This window comes from Pempheris klunzingeri, unplaced genomic scaffold, assembly GCF_042242105.1.
Source record: "Pempheris klunzingeri isolate RE-2024b unplaced genomic scaffold, fPemKlu1.hap1 Scaffold_139, whole genome shotgun sequence".
NCBI lineage: Eukaryota > Metazoa > Chordata > Actinopteri > Acropomatiformes > Pempheridae > Pempheris > Pempheris klunzingeri.
This window is the reverse complement of record NW_027255042.1, coordinates 16,438-35,153: the sequence shown is the minus strand read 5'-3', so window position 1 is coordinate 35,153 and position 18,716 is coordinate 16,438. Positions and strand designations below refer to the sequence as shown.

Here is an 18,716-nt window from a genome sequence, read left to right as displayed (position 1 = left end):
TGGAATTATTCATCATGAATATGCACCTGAAGGTGTGACTTTTACGGATGATTATTACGTATAATTTTATATAATCTTCGAGATGCCATTCGCCGTAAAAGCCAGGCGTACGGAAATCTAATAATTTGGTGCTTCATCACAAAAAGACTCCACTTCACACCTCCTACAAAGCGACGCAATTATCGGAAAAGTTTTTCATTGAAACATTGTCCAACTCACCATATTCTCGAGCGGACAGATGGCTTAGTGGTACTAGCTAAGAACTCATGACCCCAAGGTCATGAGTTCGAATCCTGGTGCTGCCCACTGTTTCCAGTCTATCGTATCCCTTAATCCGGAACTAGTAGGAACACTATGGTAATTGAATGTTTCTATAAAAAAAAATTATAGTACATGCTGGTAGTGGGAGGGCGAAATCGAGTGCTGATGCACTAGGGTACAATAGTGAATTCCTGCATCTGTTGAGGTGATTCCCATAGAGCCAACGTCTAATAGATGGATAGGGTAGGGGTGGTTGCCCCAAAACGAGGATGTTTAGAGGGTTAAATTCTCACATCCGCATAATAATAAGTCGGAGCTGGTGTGTGACGTTGTATGGTTGGGATATGATCGAAAAACTCCACTGCAGTGCCTACAGCGTCCAATGAAGCAAGTCTGACCAACTTGAACATCACAGCCCAATAAGCTGCGCCAGGGGTTTAACCTCGTAACTAAACAAAAGAAAAAACCATATTCTCGAGATGGGCACATTGTGTTTTTTTCCAAAAATAAAGTCATTTAAAGAAAAAAGATTTGAGTCGATCTCAGACATTTAATAAAATTCGATGAATGAGTTAATCTAAAAAATGAATTTTTAAATTGTTTCGAAAAATGGAAAAGTCGCTGAAAGAATAATGATGATTGTTTCAAAGGAGAATTAACTCTTATCATATTAGCTTTCCCATACTTTGTACATTTTAAAAGTCTTAATACTATTTAACACACCACTTAAATCCAAAGTATGCGTATAAATGCAACCAAGCATACCTGTGGACTTTAAAAATTCGGTTTTCAATAATTTTTTTTGTATTAAAATCTACCACTATGTACTTTTATTTAATTCATCTTTAAAAGTATAATTTGTGAAAAAATACAGAAATTAGGAATATTTTACATCCTCCTTCAAATACTCACTATAGATGCTATATTAAAGACTTCACCTCAAAGTTATTCGTGTTATCAAATAAAGTGGAATTGTGATTTATGAAATTGAAGATCGATTTAATAAATTTGAACGTACGGAAATATCACTGTTTAGACGTTATTTCAAAAAAAATATTTGTAAAATAAATGAAATAATAGTTTAAGTATTCCTTTATAGCTTGGAACGGATATTATTAGCTGCAAATAACAATTTAACTAAAATAAACTGGATATATCTTATAGCATATATTCTATTCAATTTATACTTTAAGATTGTCTTAATTATCATCAAAATATATTTATTGAGATAATCAGAGGCGTAAAAGGAATTATAATCATGAAAAATAAAAGTTATGCTTTATGCAATCAGAATATAAAATTTACACACGTGATTTAATAAAATGATAAAAAGTATAATTAAATTTTTTTATACATACTATAGACAAAATTTACTCAAATATAATAATAAAAATATTTTTTATTAAAATGACTTTAATCTTATTCGTATTGTCAAAAAATTTATAATATGCGCAATAATAAAATAAATATCTACTGTACATAACATTGAAAAGTAACGAAATTTTATAATAAATTTACTCCAAACAAACTAATATGTATAAAAATACGATGATAATGAAATAAATTTATATAAAAAAGAATAATTAAAATAAAACTTGTACATATAGAGAGTTACTTTTGTTCATGTTTTACGACGCATAGTCGAAACAGAAAATTCTGTTTGAAATAATAATAGCTAGTGATAGAAAATGATTTTGCATAAATAAATATTAAAAATAATTAAAATAACTAAGATACAATACGGAACAACAATAACAAAAGTAAATAAATAACATTCTTTTAGTGTCGCTGAATTAACGAAATCAAACGAAGACAAAATCATATTATGCAAATTCGGTATTGATTAAAAAAATCAAATACTTTGAATTTTGCAACAATTTTAACTATCCGAATTTAAAATACAGAGAAAATATAAAAAATTACAAATAACTGCAAGTAGACAAAAAATCGTATAATAGTAATTATAATCTTATCGGATTTATAAATAATGTACACTGATGTTCAAGTATATTTAAAAATACTGGATATTCTTCAATTCAATTTTATAAAATAAAATTTTATGTTATCAATAATTTAGTATGAAGACATTAAATGCATCAATGTGTACGATGAAAGTGTTTCACCATTTATAGGAAAGTTGATATTGGAACATTGTGGATTCACTTTTGAAGTGACATCCATACCAAGATTTAAAGAATATGTAAGTTTTTTAAGAAATTTAATTTTAGATCTATTATCTGAATTTACACTAATTTTATATGTAAAAAAATACTTTAGGTAACTTATAGCTTGATAAAAGATGTGTTAACATATACAAGGGAGGATGACAATTTTCAAAAGTCACAAGATGGGAATTCATCATCATTAATAAGCTCTATAAATTCATTACGTAGTAATGTATCAGTATTAAAATCTACTGAAATAATGATTCAATGCAAAAATTTCCAATCATATTTATTTTGTTGCGAGAATAGCGTAATAATAAATGAAATTGCTACTGAGATCCAAAAGCGTTCTAATATAAGTAAATAAATGCCATTTATTTACCCTCATAAAAATATTTTTATTAAAAAATTATTTAATTTAGTTGAATATTCATCATTGGCGTGTTTCAATAACAAAAATTTGGTAAATTTATAATTTTAATATGTGATAGTATAAATAATATGCACTTAAGTTTGATTTATTCTATATAACAATAAATTTCTTATATTCATAATAAGCTCTGATATTAAAGATAAAAAAACAACTGGTGATGATTATGGGTGGTCAATATTCAATATTGAAGGTGAATTTAATCGTATGTGTATAGAACCAAATCGCTGGATAAAAACAACTATAAATGAAGGGTTTAAAGTAGGAATTTTTAGTAATTTATAAAATAAATTTGTAAATTATAGCTGTGTTCCTCATATCCTGAAATTTTATTTATACCAACTAGCATGACTAACAATATTATATATGGAAGTTCAAAGTTCCGTAGTAAACAACGTTTTCCCGTCCTAAGTTATTATCACGATTCTTCTAAAGTATGTTTAATATATAATAATGATTAATGGTGCAGAATTTGTAATTTTGTTACCATAAAAAACTATCCAGAAATAATTACTATGAATATATATTCCCAAAATGTTGTCTATTTATGTTGTAAATAAAAAAATTATATTCAATAGAAACTCAGTGTCTTCAAATCATAAATCATTTACCACTTTTTTCATTAAAAATAAAATTTTTATAAGATTGTATAAATCTAATAGAAAATAGCATTGACTTTTAATATATACTATTAAATCTTATTTTTTGATAAATTGTAAAATACAAACTTTATAATTATATAAATATTTTATCAATTAACTATGTAAATTCTCATTATAGATCATATATTCTATTGAAAATCGAAAGTATTATTCAAATAACTATCTATCATAAAATGATATTGTAGTATCTGTTAAATTAAAGTCGTTAGATATATAGTGAGGTCACTCTATATATAAGACTACTAATGTGACCTTAGGAATAATTTTGTTTCTATTGACGGACATACAAAACGACTAACGAAACAAAGTCACAATTAATTTAATATAAATAACTTAATTTAAAAATAATTTATATGGTATTCAGCACATTTTCTAAAATTAAACTGAAAAAATCATTTTAGATTTTACCATTTAAAAAAAAAGTAGATACGCTTGAGCCTCCATTTAGTTATAACATAAATTTGTCAGATTAAAAAGTAGATATTAGGACGGCTTAAAGGTGAATCAAATAAGGAGATCTTTGATATTAAGTACTAATAATTAATTGTTCATCACAAAAGCTTGTGGTAATATTAGTTGTGCTCCAGGATGTAGAAAAAAGGAAAATTAGATAGAATTAACACACATGAAACTTCATTCGTTGTTACTGCTATGATAAAAACAAATCATATTACATAAAGCTCGGATTGTAGTTACGTAATTTAAATGATATAAAAGTTTAAAAAACTCAATTTACGATTTACAATTATTTTTTAACACATCGAACGCATTATAATTCGTAAAAATAATTGCTCATAATGATGGTATAATTTCTTTAAAAACAAAAAATATAGCAAAGTTTTAGGTATAAGTGCTAAAAAAAACAAAGGGCATACACAAATTGATAGGTTTTCAAAAAATAGCTTTCATTGCAAATAAATGGACAAAAAGATATATACATAGATACTAAAGGACTAAATAATAATGCTAATCAGTGATATAGCTTCTAAGAAACAATCTTTATTGATTTACCTAAATAATTATTATAGGCTGCTATATGTCGATCATCACAACCATTAGCAGGACTAACAAAAAAATGCAAAGAAGATATCTTACTTTTGCAAGCAATCGCAAAGTCATCTCATAATTCTCCACAACTTGTTATAGTTGATACTCGTCCAAAGGTTTTTCTAATTATTACTAAATTAGAGTTATTTTAAATATTTAATAGATTAATGCATTAGCTAATAAAGCCAAGGGAAAAGGATTTGAAGATACAAAAAATTATCCTTTTTGCAAATTTTATTTTAGTGGTATAGAAAATATTCATGTAATGCGTGAAAGTCGTCAGAAATTATTCCAAGGTAGTTTAATATAAACTACTGTCTATAAAATCCGTCTTTAGCCATCTACTCTAACCATGATAGCTATATTAGTTTTATGAATGCTGTTGATAACTCCGGATGGATGAAACATATTAAAGCTATTTTAGATGCAGCTATATTTGTTTCTCAAGTTAATTAAATGAAAAAATTTTTGAGTAATATTTTATGATTTGTTCATTTTAGACTATTTTGTGTGGTACTAATGTCTTAGTACATTGTTCTGATGGATGGGATCGTACATCACAAACATGTGCACTTGCCAGTTTATTTTTAGATCCATTCTACAGAACTATTCACGGTTTTATTGTAAATTTATAAAGTTTAAATTATTAATATAACAATATATTATTTAGATTCTTATTGAGAAAGATTTTCTATCATTTGGTCACCGATTTAGTACACGTTGCCAACATTTAGCTGGCGATAATAAAAATGTAGCACCTATTTTTTTACAATTTTTAGATTGTGTATGGCAAGTGTTAAGACAGTTTCCTGCTTCATTTCAATTCAATGAGTTATTTCTTATATATATTTCTAAAAATGTTTATTCATGTGAGGTATGTAGTATTAAAACAATATCTATTACTTGAGTGATAAAAAATTTAGTACGGGACGTTTTTGTACAACTCTGTATCTGAAAGAAAAAAAAATAAGTATTTTAAATGATTATTTTTATAAAATTATTTTTCACACAAATATGTAGTCTAAGCAAATATACCAACTCATTATGGTCAGTTGATATGGAGCGATTTCATAATCCATTCATGGATTGGAATAAAAATACTCGTGTTATTACCCCACAAACATCAAAAGATTCCCTCAAGTATTTAACAATTTAATAATTTTTATAAAAATTATCTATAGATTATGGACAAATTGTTATGCAAGTGGACTGAAATTTCCAAATAATATCAGTTCTCACGATATGTTACTAAATTCTATGATTGAATTGAAAAAATTTCAGCGAGTAATATTATATAAATTTTTAAATTACATATATCTATGAATTATATAATATAAATATAAATGTACTTTGAAATTATATAGATTTTTAATAGTTTGAATATATGCATTTGATTGGGAAATTTTTTATACTTTAAATATAGGCATATCCTTCTTTAAAGGATTCAGTAACCTCTAAATGGCAGACTCCTTCAACTGATATTGAATACTGCTCATGCGGTGAACTTTATAGTCATCAAACTAATAATTTCATAGTATATTTATTACATTATCATTTTTTGTTTATAATAATTGATAGAAACACTGTTGGGAATGCTATAAACTTGGATGCTCAAGGTGCATTCATAGCACTCTTAGTCAAAATAGAATCTGCTCTGATTGCGCAAACAGCTCAATCACCAAAGATGAATGCTCGGTTAATGGGAAAAGTTAAAAAAGATTATTATTCAGGAAAATAATCTATTTTTCCCATTTATAAATTTATGAATTTATATATAGCTATAAAATTAATTTTTTTATATTTCATAATGTAATTTTCTCAATTTTTATAATTGTTATTTTGCAACATTTAATCGGTTAATTGATGAATTTTTAATTGATGAATTTTTGGATCACCATGGAAATACTGATTATCATTTCTTTTCACTAATTAATAAAACACTATAATCAATTAGTTTGTAATTTAATGATACAATACCTGGATAACTATACGGATATACTGGTATAAAATTGTTTTCCGTTTACAGTTGAAGTAGAAAGAGGATATACTACAAATCGATGTAATGGAATATATTGATGATAAGTAGCTGGTTGGTAAATTTGTGTATGAGCAATTGACGCCATTGAAAATGAAGGCGTCACAGTTGGATACACCGGCATTGTGGTTGGATAATAATTAGTTATTAGCTATTGTTTATTCAATAAACAATATAAATTAGACACTAATTATGTTACTTGGTTTTGATATGTAGGCACGGGAGTCGTAATTGGTGTTGAATTTAAACTGAGATTTTGCATAGAAAATTCCAATGCAGAATAATCATCTTCTATCAAAGTAATTATCCTTTAATATTTTTAAATAATAATATTACTAGATGATACAAATGTAGAATTAGAAATTGTTGGAGTATTATTGTAGATAGTATAAAATTGGTCAGTGCTATCGAAAATATTATTTGATCCATTATCGTCAATATTAGCCGATGAGATGTCAATAATTTTTGCACGTTTTTCACTATTGTAACTAAATTGTCCACCCCTAAGTATCTAATTAGTTAATATTGTTTCAATAGAATAGCAATTGTTTTAAATAATTGCACGTGTTAATAAAGGAAGAGATTATAGATTATTACGGTTTTTCTATAGGCCTTTCTTACACGAATATGATTTCCATTGATTGTAATGTTGCTCTTTTTTAGTAGAGAATCGGCTGAATTATTATCCCAAAATGTTACGAATCCGTAGCTATATATAATAATTAAATATTACTATATATTGACAGTATCCATCTCTCCAATGGTACTCAAAGACGTATGATTTTTAAATTGCGTATATTTAGTTTATGTATCAATTTATTAATTTCATCCTCTTGCTAAATGAGTTAAGAAATTTTTAAGTTAAACAAAATATACAAATTTTAGAAATATTTAACAAGACATTTGTTGCATAAAAGATAATTTTTTTTGTGAATTCTAAAATATCTAACTTTTGAAAGTTTATATAATTGATAGGTCTTATAGATAGAATTTGTCGAATTTTAAATGAAAATTATAAATATATATTTATTTATACAAGTGAATAATTTTGTCAAATCTATAATTTTGATTTGATTTAATTTAATTTAATTTAAGATCTTTATAAATGAATGTTATGTAATAGTGCTCAATAAACTTAAAAAAACGTGAAAATTCTTTCAACTTTAATTTTTTAAAAATTATATTTTACTCATCCCCGCACATTAATTCTTTTATACCCTGGCAAAAGTTAAAAGGGCACTTTTTTAAACTATAATAATTTTATTAGCTGTTTTCTCACGACACTAAGTGGTAAATTGGTTTTTTTTGACATATTACTAAAAATGAGTGTTAAGGTGAGAACTTGTTTTTAATAAAATGTGAAACATCGTAATAATACTTTACATTTAATAATCTTAGCTAATAATTAGAAAAAATATTTAATTAAATATTAAAATGATATAATGGTGAAATACTACAATTAGTTGAGTTTTTGTGACAGACTAGATGGTTTCGTTTATAGATCCTTTCATAATTGCAATTAAACGTCTCAAGATTAATTAGGCACAGAATTCTAACATCCTTAAAAAGTATATCTTTAGTTTTATCCAAAAAATCATCGTGAGCAGTAACTTTATTTCAATTGTGTATATGTGTAATAATTATAGATCATGCTTATTGTAGTATGAAGCATGAATAGATTATAAATTGCACTTTTGTGAATTCAGGAGAGCTAGCATTAACATCTTTGAAGAATATATTAAAGTAGTGTTTATCACATAATGTAATTTTAAGTTAACGTCCATTCTATTATTATGTAAAACCCCCATGTTGTGTAATCATTTAATGTATAATTTGTGATTCAATTGGAAGTAATTTCTACAATTTATAGATAAATGTAACAAACATAAAAATTTAATAAACCACAGCTAATTTTTTAATATTGTGAATAAACAAAAGTTTATCGACAATTTCACCCGCCTTAGAACAATTCTTTTATTCATATTCTTGATACATCAACAGTTTTATAAGAACTATCGATATATACACAATTTATAAATATAAAATTCTCTTATTATTAGAAACTGGAAAAATGTATTTTCTAAAGTCATATAATTTAATACATTTGAGTGGAATTAGACGTTCAAACCTTTATATATTTTTATAATTTGTAATCTAAGACATGATGATTTAAATATAAAATGAACGGATTTTTATTTTTAAGTTTGCAATATATTCAATTTTTTTGATAATTTGAGTATTTATGGGGGATTATTTTTTATTAAAATTTTTTAGAATAGACATGAGTTATTTTATACATTTAACCACTATATTTATTAAAATAATAAAATATATGATATAGAACACTCAAATTTATATTATATATATAAAATTGAAAATATTTTTTCAACATGGCATACAGTTATATGAATTATTTTGACAATTACATATTACATTAGACAAAATTTTAGAATATATATTTTATCAAGATTATTTTCATATTGAGAATTATATAAACAAATATTTCTTAAAGGTGGGGTTGAAAAGATGATATGATTAAACAATATCTATATAATTAGCTAATAAAATAGATAATTTTGCAAAAATATATTTCCATTATAACTACAATTAAGGAGAATAATTCGAAAAAAATTCTTTAGAGAAACCTATGCTATGATTCAGTAATTATTGTCATGTATCAAGCATATGACAAAAGTCAAATAAATAGTTTTAAAAATCTTTTTTCTAATTATAAAAATTAAATAAACTAAGAAATTGATTATGACAGCTACAACTTATAGCATAATTAAAGAAAATTACGCTTTTGAAAATCTCAAAGAAATAATGGAATTTTCATCTTTAATATAAAGTAATAACTTTTTAAGTTGCATACAAACCACAGTAAATTCTGCAATAAAAACAATTAATTAGTAAAATTTTTAATAAAACACAAAAATATAGAAAAATAATCTTTTCATATAAAAATATTATTGATTTTGAAATCCAAAATTAAATTTTTTTTGATGTATCAAAAAATATCTGGCTTTTTCACTCGTTTACAATTAAATGAGCGTAATTTATGAAAATATCGAAAACATAATTAGTCAAAATATATAAAGAAAATAACGCCATAAGAATCTACGTAATTTTAGATATATCTATAGTTAATCCAACTATGGGCATATTAATTTTTAAAATATAAAAAATTGTTATCAACATTTTATTAAGACAATATGTTTTTACTATTTCACAAAATATCACAACTAATCTACGTCTAAAAAAAACTAATAATAAATTTAATTTGACTCAATTCATATTCATAAAATTGGTTAAAATATTAAAAAGATAAATATATTTAAAATTTCACCAATTTACAGCATGCATTGAGCATGCTCTAAGAAAAACACAAATTTCTATTTAAGCACTTTTTAGGTATAAAAAAATACTATATTTTATATTTTTAATTATAGAAAAGGGAAATCAATAAAATGTGAATATTAGTTAAAATATATTTTTATAAAAATTCCAAAAATACATTTGGAGTTTAGATTCAATTTTTAAAATTTATTTTTTTATAAAACTTATTTTTAATATACCCGTTAATAAAATTGTTGATCTAATATAAAATTTAGTTTAATTTAAATAATATATATGTAAAAAATCTAAATAAACTCACCTTTGAGTTTAATCAAATCCTTTGACTTTATAGAACGATTACATACGTCATGGTATATTTTTAGGTAGAGTAAACTAACAAAGGCTTCTGCTTTTATCAAATGAATAAATTAATTTGATGATTCATTGAATTAATATAATTCATTGAGGAAATGGATAAATTTATTGAGATAAAAATATCTCAGAATCAACTAAATTACAGTTTGCGGAAACATTATCAAATATTCTGATTAATTTTCACAAGTTTATAGCGTGATGATATTACCGTTAAAAAACATTGACCAATTTATTGTTAGAATTTGTTTTTCTTTAAAAAAAGAAATGTTATACCATTGTTGCAAAAATTTTTGCTTCTTCCCAAAGAAAACTTTGCGAAGAAATGAAATTAAAATATAAGGATATATTTGATAATTATATTTTTTAAAATATTACTTAAATGAAAGACATTCTTTGAAAGTTCAAAATTGGACCTTTCACAAACTTTTGCACTGATATACTTTTAAAATATTTTTATCCATAAGCCATATGGGCAACTATCGAGACGACACCAAATTTTTTCAAATAGTACACTTTATGACTGGCCACAATTTAATCAAAGAAGCGTATTTTGATTAATACGATTTAAATAAGAAGAAAATCGAAAGATTAGTCATAATAATAATTATCCACACTAATGAGTCTCAAGTATAAAAAAGAAAATACCAACTAGGAATAGTTTTTTGTTAATCTAAATATTTGACTGTTGACGAAATAAATTTAAATGGAAATATTTTCCAAAATACTAATTGTGGTACATAATCAACAAACCCTAGAAAGCATAATAACTGAGAATGTTAACATTGTATAATTTTGATGGATTGCTAGTCTGTATAACTAACAAATTAAGTAATCTGTATTACTCACATGAAACTATAAATTATTCCAATTAAATTAAAAACTCAGTAAAGCGTTCATAAAAATCGTATTTAAGCCATTTGTAAGAGCTATAAAAAAGAAATATCACGAATAAAAATCCCGCATTTATCTGAACATACATACCTTGCTAAACATCGATTAAAAATAATTAACTAAAAACACATTTTCCATTTATATTAAAAAGAAATACATTTATATTAAAAAAAATTTCGTACTTACTTTAGCATTTTCCGAAAAGAAACGAATATTCCGATGGTGCGAATCAAGGTGTAAATTAATCCTCAAAATCTAGACTGATGGAGCATGTATATTCAATAGTTGCACGAAATTATAAAAATCAAGCATGATATAATATTTTAAGGCCATTTCATAATATCAAGACATGAAGAAAGATTCTCCATAATGCATGCGCAGAATAATGAGTAGCGATTGTGGTACAATTATATTTTTCTAAAAGCGGACAGAAGGCCTCAACTCGCTGATCTCAAGGCCAGCTGCCATCCACTGCATAATCGGTCCTCTCGTATCTCTTAATCCGAATTTAGTAGGAACATCATGGTAATTACATGTTTCTATAAAAAATTATAGTTCATGTTGATAGTGGGATGTTGAAATCTAGTGCTGATGTACTAGGAGTAAATTCCTGTATCTGTTTTGATAAAGAAAAATAGAGCCAACGTCCAATATATTATATATATATATATATATAGGGTGGGGATGGTGGTTTCCTTAAAACGGGGATGTTTAGTGAGTTAAACTCCCACACTACCGCAGGATAATAAGTCAGAGCTGGTGTGTGGGGGAATTGTGATAAATAACTCAGCTGCAGTGCCTAAAGCTTTTAATTGAAGCAAGTCTAACCAACTTTAACTTTACAAACAAATAAGCTAGGCCAGGAGGTTACGCTTCTTAACTAAAAAAATATATTTTTTAAAATCTTACCTACACAGGTAAATAAAAAAATAAATATTTTAATGCGAGATTACAGGGTTTTTTATCTATTTCGTCATTTATTGATCAAAATCGCCAATTATCAATCAAACACGTCGAAGCAAAGTTTTAAGAAAAATTTTTAATGGAGAATATTCAATAAATACGGTGAATATCAAATAAAAGTAATCAGAATGATCAATCTGACTCATCAAATGTTCTACAAACACAGAATATTACATCTACTGTTAGTAGAGCTGTAAGACCACAGATTTCATCTGAATTACGAGAAAGAATTCTAAATTTAATCTTAAAAGGGAAGAGTACAACTCATTGTATAATATTTATTGTGTCTTCCCAAAACAACTGTTTCAACAATTGCACATCGTTTCTTTAAAGCAGAGAAAATAGAACAGATAAAGAGGTGGCGAACGTAGAGTAAAGCTTCTACAAAATCAATAGTGGAAAATCGTTTCAGTGGGTGGACGAAAATTGTTTATATATACTAAATAAACTTATGTGGAATTAGTTAAATAAAAGTTTTCACTTTTCTAATCGATAGATGCTTCTAGAAATTTCATTACACTTAAAAAAATCTGCATATTACTACAAGAAGTAGTCAAATATTCAAAAAAGGTAGGACTATGTAATATTGTATCGAGAGATGACTATGTAATATTGATCTAAAGATGACTATTTCTCAGAAAATTTTTGTTTTTATTGATGGTGTTGGTTTTATAGTCAAGAAAAGAACAAAAAATAGGAAGATCATAAATTTTAATAGAGCAGCAACTAATGTACCATACGCTCGAAGCGGGAGTATATCACTTGTTCAGCTAGGACAAAAAACAAGCTTTTGTATCATAAGATACATAATAAGGTCGTCAATGGAGATAATTTGCAATCTTGTCTGATAGAACATAAAGCAATTTGTTCTAATAATGGAATTAATATACCAGTTCTTATTTAGACATTTTACGCACAAATCATTATAATGGGCTTGTTTGTACAGAATATAAGGATTCTTAACTCCTACCTTATTGTCCATTCTTTAATCCATTGAAAATTTATTTGCGAAATGGAAAGGATTTGTCCCTAAAAAAGGTGTTCCAATGTACCAAACTTAAATTTATATGTAACAGAGGCTTTTAATCTCATAACAAGAGCTGATTGTGATTGATACTACAGGAATATGCTAAGGTACTTGGTCATGGAAAAAATTGATTGATAGTCAAATTATTAAAATCTAATATTTTATTTATCTTATATAGTGTTGCATCAAATAACTAATATCTGAAAAAAAGTTTTTCTATTTCAAAATACAAAATTTATCTATAAATTTCACTATAATATTACAAAGTTAGATTTATTTAAATACCAAAATTTTTTAAAAATTTTTTCTCAATCCTGTATTCTATGTAGATTGTTATTATTCCACACCGAAATTATAATCTCACTTCGACAGAATAGTCGTAATGTGACGATATTGATAGAAAAACATTACATATTTACTAATATAAGTAATTCTAAGTGTAAAAAGGAATTTTTAAAAAGAAGATTAATGGCAGCCCCTCTTGAGTAAATTCTTGAAGTGCTTTTCCATCATTAGGGTCCCCTGATAGGTGTCGTTTTTGAATTAAAAAATGAAGAAACTGGGGTGCCATTTATAACCTCTAAGTTATTTTGTAGATAAGTTTGAAAAAGCTTATTTGAAAATCCATATATTCAGAAACGGATAATGTCGGTTACGATTATCTTTAATACCCTAAATGCGTATTTGAATAATTGTCATTAATTTGCTTGTTTTTAATGAGTTATTACGCAGAAAAAATATTGAAATTGGTTGCAGGTTATATCGAAGTAGAGTGTATAAATTTCTTAGGCAAAAAGAAATATTAACGTACAGGATGTTATGTACATATTGTCAAGTATCTATGAAGCAGGTAGTATGTAACAAATTATCAGATAAGTACGTATGGAAACGCTTTAATTTTAACTGAAATAAAGATAAAACAATTTCAATAAGAAAAAATTAATTCCAAGAAAATTTCAGGTTAACTTTACTAGGAGCGATACATCTTTTGTGGAAATTTTCTTCTGAAACTCAAATAAAGATGTTATAAAAGAAGGTAATGTTTCAAGAGTTAGTTGGAATTTTTTATAGTACATTAAGAAGTGGCTGCAAAAAATATTTTAATGAAAATCAAATCACTTAAGGTGACGATGGAGTTATATGTGAAATTAAATGAAGCATTTTTTAGACATAAGCCATAACATTGCAGAGGAAGAGCTCCAGCTAATCAAATATGGGTTTTTGGAATTGTTATTTTTACATCTGCTAGTAATTATATTAATACTTTTTAAATCCCACAACTGAAACATTGCTGCCCATAATTTCTTATATTTGCCGGAATGGCACCATTATACATTCTGATCAATGTAGAGCCTATAACTCTAACTCTATAAACCAACAAGGCTTTATTCATAGAGCGGTCAATCACAAATATCATTTTGTGATCCTGAAACATATGTTCACACATAACATATTGAATCATACTGGAATAAGCAAAAGTATAGATCTAAAAAAATAATTGGAGTGGATGAAAACAAATTGGAATATTACATGTATGAATTTTAGTGAAGAGACAATGTTCCAGATAATCCTTTTTATAAAACAATTACATTGATAATAAATTATTTAAACTGATATTTTTAATGATTTTTACTAGTTCTTGTATTTTATATGAAAATTATTAATATTAATAAGTACGGGAAAAAAAACGAAAAGACCCATTAACTACTAGGAGTGCTTACACAAGGATTCAAAAAATATGATACTCTGACGACTAATTCATCAATAATAATCTATAGGCATTTTTATTCAATTTTTGAGCGGTCCCAATAAGGACTTGGATAAATTCATTAAAAACGTCATTTGTAGAATAGGAAATTAACTATAGTCCCTAATATTATTAAGAGAAAGGCAATTTTTCAAAATATGAAAAGCGAAAATGTTAAAAATTATTTGAGATAATTTTGAAAAATATACGAACTTATTTTTTTGACTTAATTTAAAAGCTACTTTATTTGACTGAAAATAAATTGGCGCAATAATAAATTTGTTTTTTGTTGATTACATTCATAATTTCAATAATTTTATTAATTCATAAAAACTAACTTCAAAAATTTTAATTTAATAATTTATACTTTATTATCCTTATTAACAATTAATATCAATTTATTATGCTTATTTAAATAATTTAGTAATTTTTAAATTAAATGCGTTTACGAAAAGTCGTCTAAAAAAAGATTTCACATAACAGAAATTAAATTAAAAATAGTTAAATAAAATTAAAAACTCACGCTCGATATGATATTATTTTAATAAAGTTTCATAATATTAGTCATATTAAATAAATAAAAGTAATATTGGGAGCTAAAAATAATTCAAACATAATATTACATAAAAGGTACCGTCTGATGGATTAATTCAGAGTAAAATTAATTAATATAAAAATTTCCAAAAAAATGAAATTTTTTATAGACTATACCTCTTAAATAAGACATTTAAGTGCTCTAATCATAACTTTATAACATTGAGAGTTTAAATAAAATGGATATGAACTAACAAATTATAAGTCTACATGAAGGAAATATTAATCTCACTTTTAATATTAAAAATGAAAGAGTATAATTTTTCGTTTAAAGAAAAAAATAAAGACACCAATTATAAAGCGTTTCTTCTTATAATAAAATGTATAACAACTCACAAAACGCAGAATTTTCAGCATAAAGTAGAAATAAAATTACCAGAAATATCATAGGTACTCCAAAATAGTGTCATAGAGTAAATTTTAATATTTTCTAAGATAATTTAAGATTCGCTAAGTTCAAAAAATGAATCTTTATAGAAATTAAAAAATTTTCCAGCGTCATCAGCAATCAGTAATATATGATAATTGTCAAAAAAAGATAAGAGCTATTTATTCTAATATATCGCAAACGTTTGAGTTTATATAAATGTAGTATATATTGTTATTAATAAATATAAAAGTGTCACATAGATCATAAAAAATATGCAGATTAAGCAATAATGCAAGCAAAATTACGAAAAATAATTCTATGGTATTCTTTAAAACATAATCTAGTTCAATCTGATTTGTAAAATAAATTAACTTAATAAAGAAAGGCATTTTAAATAGACACTAAATTAATAAGCAACATAAAAATTAATTTAAAAAAATATGTTAAATGATTCCAAAAATTTGTATGAGCGCTATAATTCAAAAAATTAAACAGAATCACGTGATATAGCTTTATAAACTTTTATTTTTAAAATTTGAGTTAATCGAAGTTAAAATAATTAACTTCGATTAGAAAATATCTTTATTCTTTTTTTAAATACCATAAATCATCTGAAAAAATTAAGAAAATAACAATATTAGATTTCATAATCTTAAGATAAATGTTCTTATAATTTCGATAAATTATTTTAGAAATTTAATAATGAACTAATAAATTTATATATACATTTTTATTTTTATAAATTTATAAATTTAATTCACTTAGATTAGTTTAATACATAAGTTAAAAAATACTCAATAAATAACTGACTAAAGTGTTGGTGAGGCTAGATTTAACTTTTAACAAATCTTAAAATAGAATGCTTGTTCCACATAAGTCATAACTGTCATTTTTTCACAATTGGTTAAAATTAATTTATTAAGAGAAAAGTAGCTTTTTCAGTAATAAACTATTTGGAATGATGTGCCTGATTTAAAAAGTAGCATATATTAATTACATATATCGTTTTAAGATTTTCAAAAAATAATGGCATTGTGTCTCATGAAACGTTAGATGCACTAAATCAAATTAGCATAATATGTCATGAAATGAGAGATGTGTTAAATCAAATAAGAATAATGTTTCATTAAATATGCGATGCGCTAAATCAGACAATAATAATGTTTCATTAAATTTGAGATGCGCTAAATAACTTTAGAATGATTTTTAATTAAATATGAAATGCTTTAAATCAAATAAGAATGATTATATGTCATGAAATATGAAATGCTCTAAATCAAATAAGAATGATTAGATGTCATGAAATATGAGATGAGCTAAATCAAACAAGAATGATTAGATTTCATGAAATATGAGATGCGCTAAATCAAACAAGAATGATTAGATGTCATGAAATTTAAGATGCGCTAAATTAAATAAGAGTAATTAAATTTCGTGAAATTTAAGATGCGCTAATTAAATAAGAATAATGAAATTTCATGAAATTTAAGATGCGCTGAATTAAATAAGAATAATGAAATTTCAAATAAGAATGATTAGATGTCATGAAATATGAGATGAGCTAAATCAAACAAGAATGATTATATGTCATGAAATATGAAATGCTCTAAATCAAATAAGAATGATTAGATGTCATGAAATATGAGATGAGCTAAATCAAACAAGAATGATTAGATTTCATGAAATATGAGATGCGCTAAATCAAACAAGAATGATTAGATGTCATGAAATTTAAGATGCGCTAAATTAAATAAGAATAATGAAATTTCATGAAATTTAAGATGCGCTAAATTAAATAAGAATAATGAAATTTCATGAAATTTAAGATGCGCTGAATTAAATAAGAATAATGAAATTTCAAATAAGAATGATTAGATGTCATGAAATATGAGATGGACTAAATCAAACAAGAATGATTATATGTCATGAAATATGAAATGCTCTAAATCAAATAAGAATGATTAGATGTCATGAAATATGAGATGAGCTAAATCAAACAAGAATGATTAGATTTCATGAAATATGAGATGCGCTAAATCAAACAAGAATGATGAGATGTCATGAAATTTAATATGCGCTAAATCAAACAAGAATAATGAAATTTCATGAAATTTAAGATGCGCTGAATTAAATAAGAATAATGAAATTTCATGAATTTAAGATGCGCTAAATTAAACAAGAATGATTAGATGTCATGAAATTTAAGATGCGCTAAATTAAATAAGAATAATGAAATTTCATGAAATTTAAGATGCGCTGAATTAAATAAGAATAATGAAATGTTACATTAAATGAAAATTATTCTACAAAGCAATTTGTGTAAGATTCATAAGATATTAAAAAAGGATCACATCCAAGTACTTATATAAAATAATAATGTTACACTTCAAAAGTAACTTTCCATTATTATTTATATTATTTTTTTTAAAAACACATTTATGCAATTCATAAAGTATTTATTTCTTTAAAGATTATGATTAAAAATCTACTTAATTAATTAATAAATTAACGTTAAACATTGGTAAGATACTGCATCAACATAATTATATTACCACTTAGAACGACCTGTATATCTATCTGTTACTATTCTAACATCATATACAGGACCAAATTGACTAAAATACACTTCTAAATCATATTCTGATGTCTAAATTAACAATATTCTAATATTCAATTTTACTAATAATATATACTTGATCAGATAAACCACCTAAAAATATACGTTTAGTAATATCATTAATATCATCCGATAGATTTTCATTAGTGACATCATTAGCTTTTAAATTTTAGATAATTATTACCTCACATAATAT

The 18,716-nt window shown here is 25.0% G+C and overlaps 1 protein-coding gene across 1 annotated transcript; it reads left to right on the top strand.

Annotated features, from left to right (window-relative positions):
• Positions 1-495: 495 nt before the first annotated feature.
• LOC139225376 (phosphatidylinositol-3-phosphate phosphatase MTMR7-like) lies at positions 496-5,548 on the top strand. The gene is made up of 8 exons (XM_070856241.1): positions 496-504; positions 3,162-3,290; positions 4,547-4,681; positions 4,729-4,861; positions 4,903-5,012; positions 5,066-5,188; positions 5,236-5,439; positions 5,489-5,548. Exons 1-8 carry the CDS (start codon positions 496-498, stop codon positions 5,546-5,548), a joined length of 903 nt encoding a protein of 300 aa, XP_070712342.1.
• The last annotated feature ends 13,168 nt before the right edge of the window (positions 5,549-18,716 follow it).